The sequence below is a fragment of the Papaver somniferum genome, unplaced genomic scaffold, assembly GCF_003573695.1.
Source record: "Papaver somniferum cultivar HN1 unplaced genomic scaffold, ASM357369v1 unplaced-scaffold_15108, whole genome shotgun sequence".
Taxonomy (NCBI): domain Eukaryota; kingdom Viridiplantae; phylum Streptophyta; class Magnoliopsida; order Ranunculales; family Papaveraceae; genus Papaver; species Papaver somniferum.
Genome location: NW_020624497.1, coordinates 563 through 1,736, shown reverse-complemented (window position 1 = coordinate 1,736; position 1,174 = coordinate 563). Strand labels below are relative to the sequence as shown.

The 1,174-nt window shown below is 38.6% G+C and overlaps 1 protein-coding gene across 1 annotated transcript; it reads left to right on the top strand.

The window, feature by feature from the left end:
* Positions 1-164: 164 nt before the first annotated feature.
* LOC113336273 (polygalacturonase inhibitor-like) lies at positions 165-760 on the top strand (the record flags this gene model as incomplete). Its single annotated transcript, XM_026582225.1, has 1 exon — positions 165-760. A coding segment is annotated over one exon (596 nt), but the record flags the coding sequence as incomplete, so codon positions are not given.
* Between the last annotated feature and the right edge of the window lie 414 nt (positions 761-1,174).

The following is a 1,174-nucleotide window of genomic DNA, read 5'->3' as shown; positions in this document are numbered from 1 at the left end:
TATTCTTCATGGTTTCAAAACACAGACTGCTGTAGCTGGATCGGAATCACATGCGATGACAAAACCAACCGTGTAGTCGAAATCATCCTCTTTATAGAAGAAATCTCTGGCCAAATTCCACCCTCTGTAGGTGACCTTTCTCACCTCATAGGTTTAACTTTCAGGCACTTCAAAAATATCACTGGTTCAATCCCACAATCCATCACAAAGTTAAAGCATCTGGTATTGCTGGATCTCAGTGATTTGAGTCTGTCAGGGCCGGTTCCCAACTTCCTTAACCAACTCACTCTTCTCGACAGACTCGTTCTCTCAGACAATCAATTCTCTGGTTCCGTTCCACCCAATCTCTCAGACCTTAAAGATATTAGAAACATTTATCTCGACGGGAACAAACTCACCGGTTCAATCCCGGAGTCTTATGGGAAATTCACTGGTACTGCACCTGCGCTTTACTTGGCTCGCAATAAACTCACTGGTCCGATTCCAAAATCTTTTGGAGCTTTGGCATATCCCTATATTGACTTGTCAAGGAACAAACTTACAGGGGATGCATCCATGCTTATTAAACCCAACCATGATTTCACAACATTCATCGACCTGTCGAGGAACCAGTTTGAGTTTGATCTATCAAAGGTAAAGTTTCCAAAGAACTTAAATTGGTTTGATATATCACATAACAAAATATTTGGTGCAATCCCTGATGAGATTAAGAATTTGGAAAGTTTGAATCAGTTGAAGCTAGGTTACAACAGGTTATGTGGTAAGATACCAACTGGAGGCATCATGAAGCGTTTCAAAAGCACTTCTTTTTTTCATAATAAGTGTCTGTGCGGGTCACCATTGAAAATCAGTTGTAAGAAAAAGTAATGGAGTAACATTATGATCAAGGTCTTGTAATAACATTTGGGTCTGGAAACGTGAAATCTTGGATTCTTATATCTTAGTATATGTAATATCTATCTCCTATTTATGGATTAATCTGGTACTGTATGCTCTGTCAGAAATCTAATTTTTTTCATTATAACATTATTCAACAAGAGCTAGCTCAGATTTAGAACAGAGTAAAGTTGATTCTAGTTTCAGTGAGTCTTACATTGCCACCTTCCTTGATAGTAACCAGGGTTTTACACACATGGTTCCTTTAGCTTCAGGAAATGAAAGCATACAAGTGTTT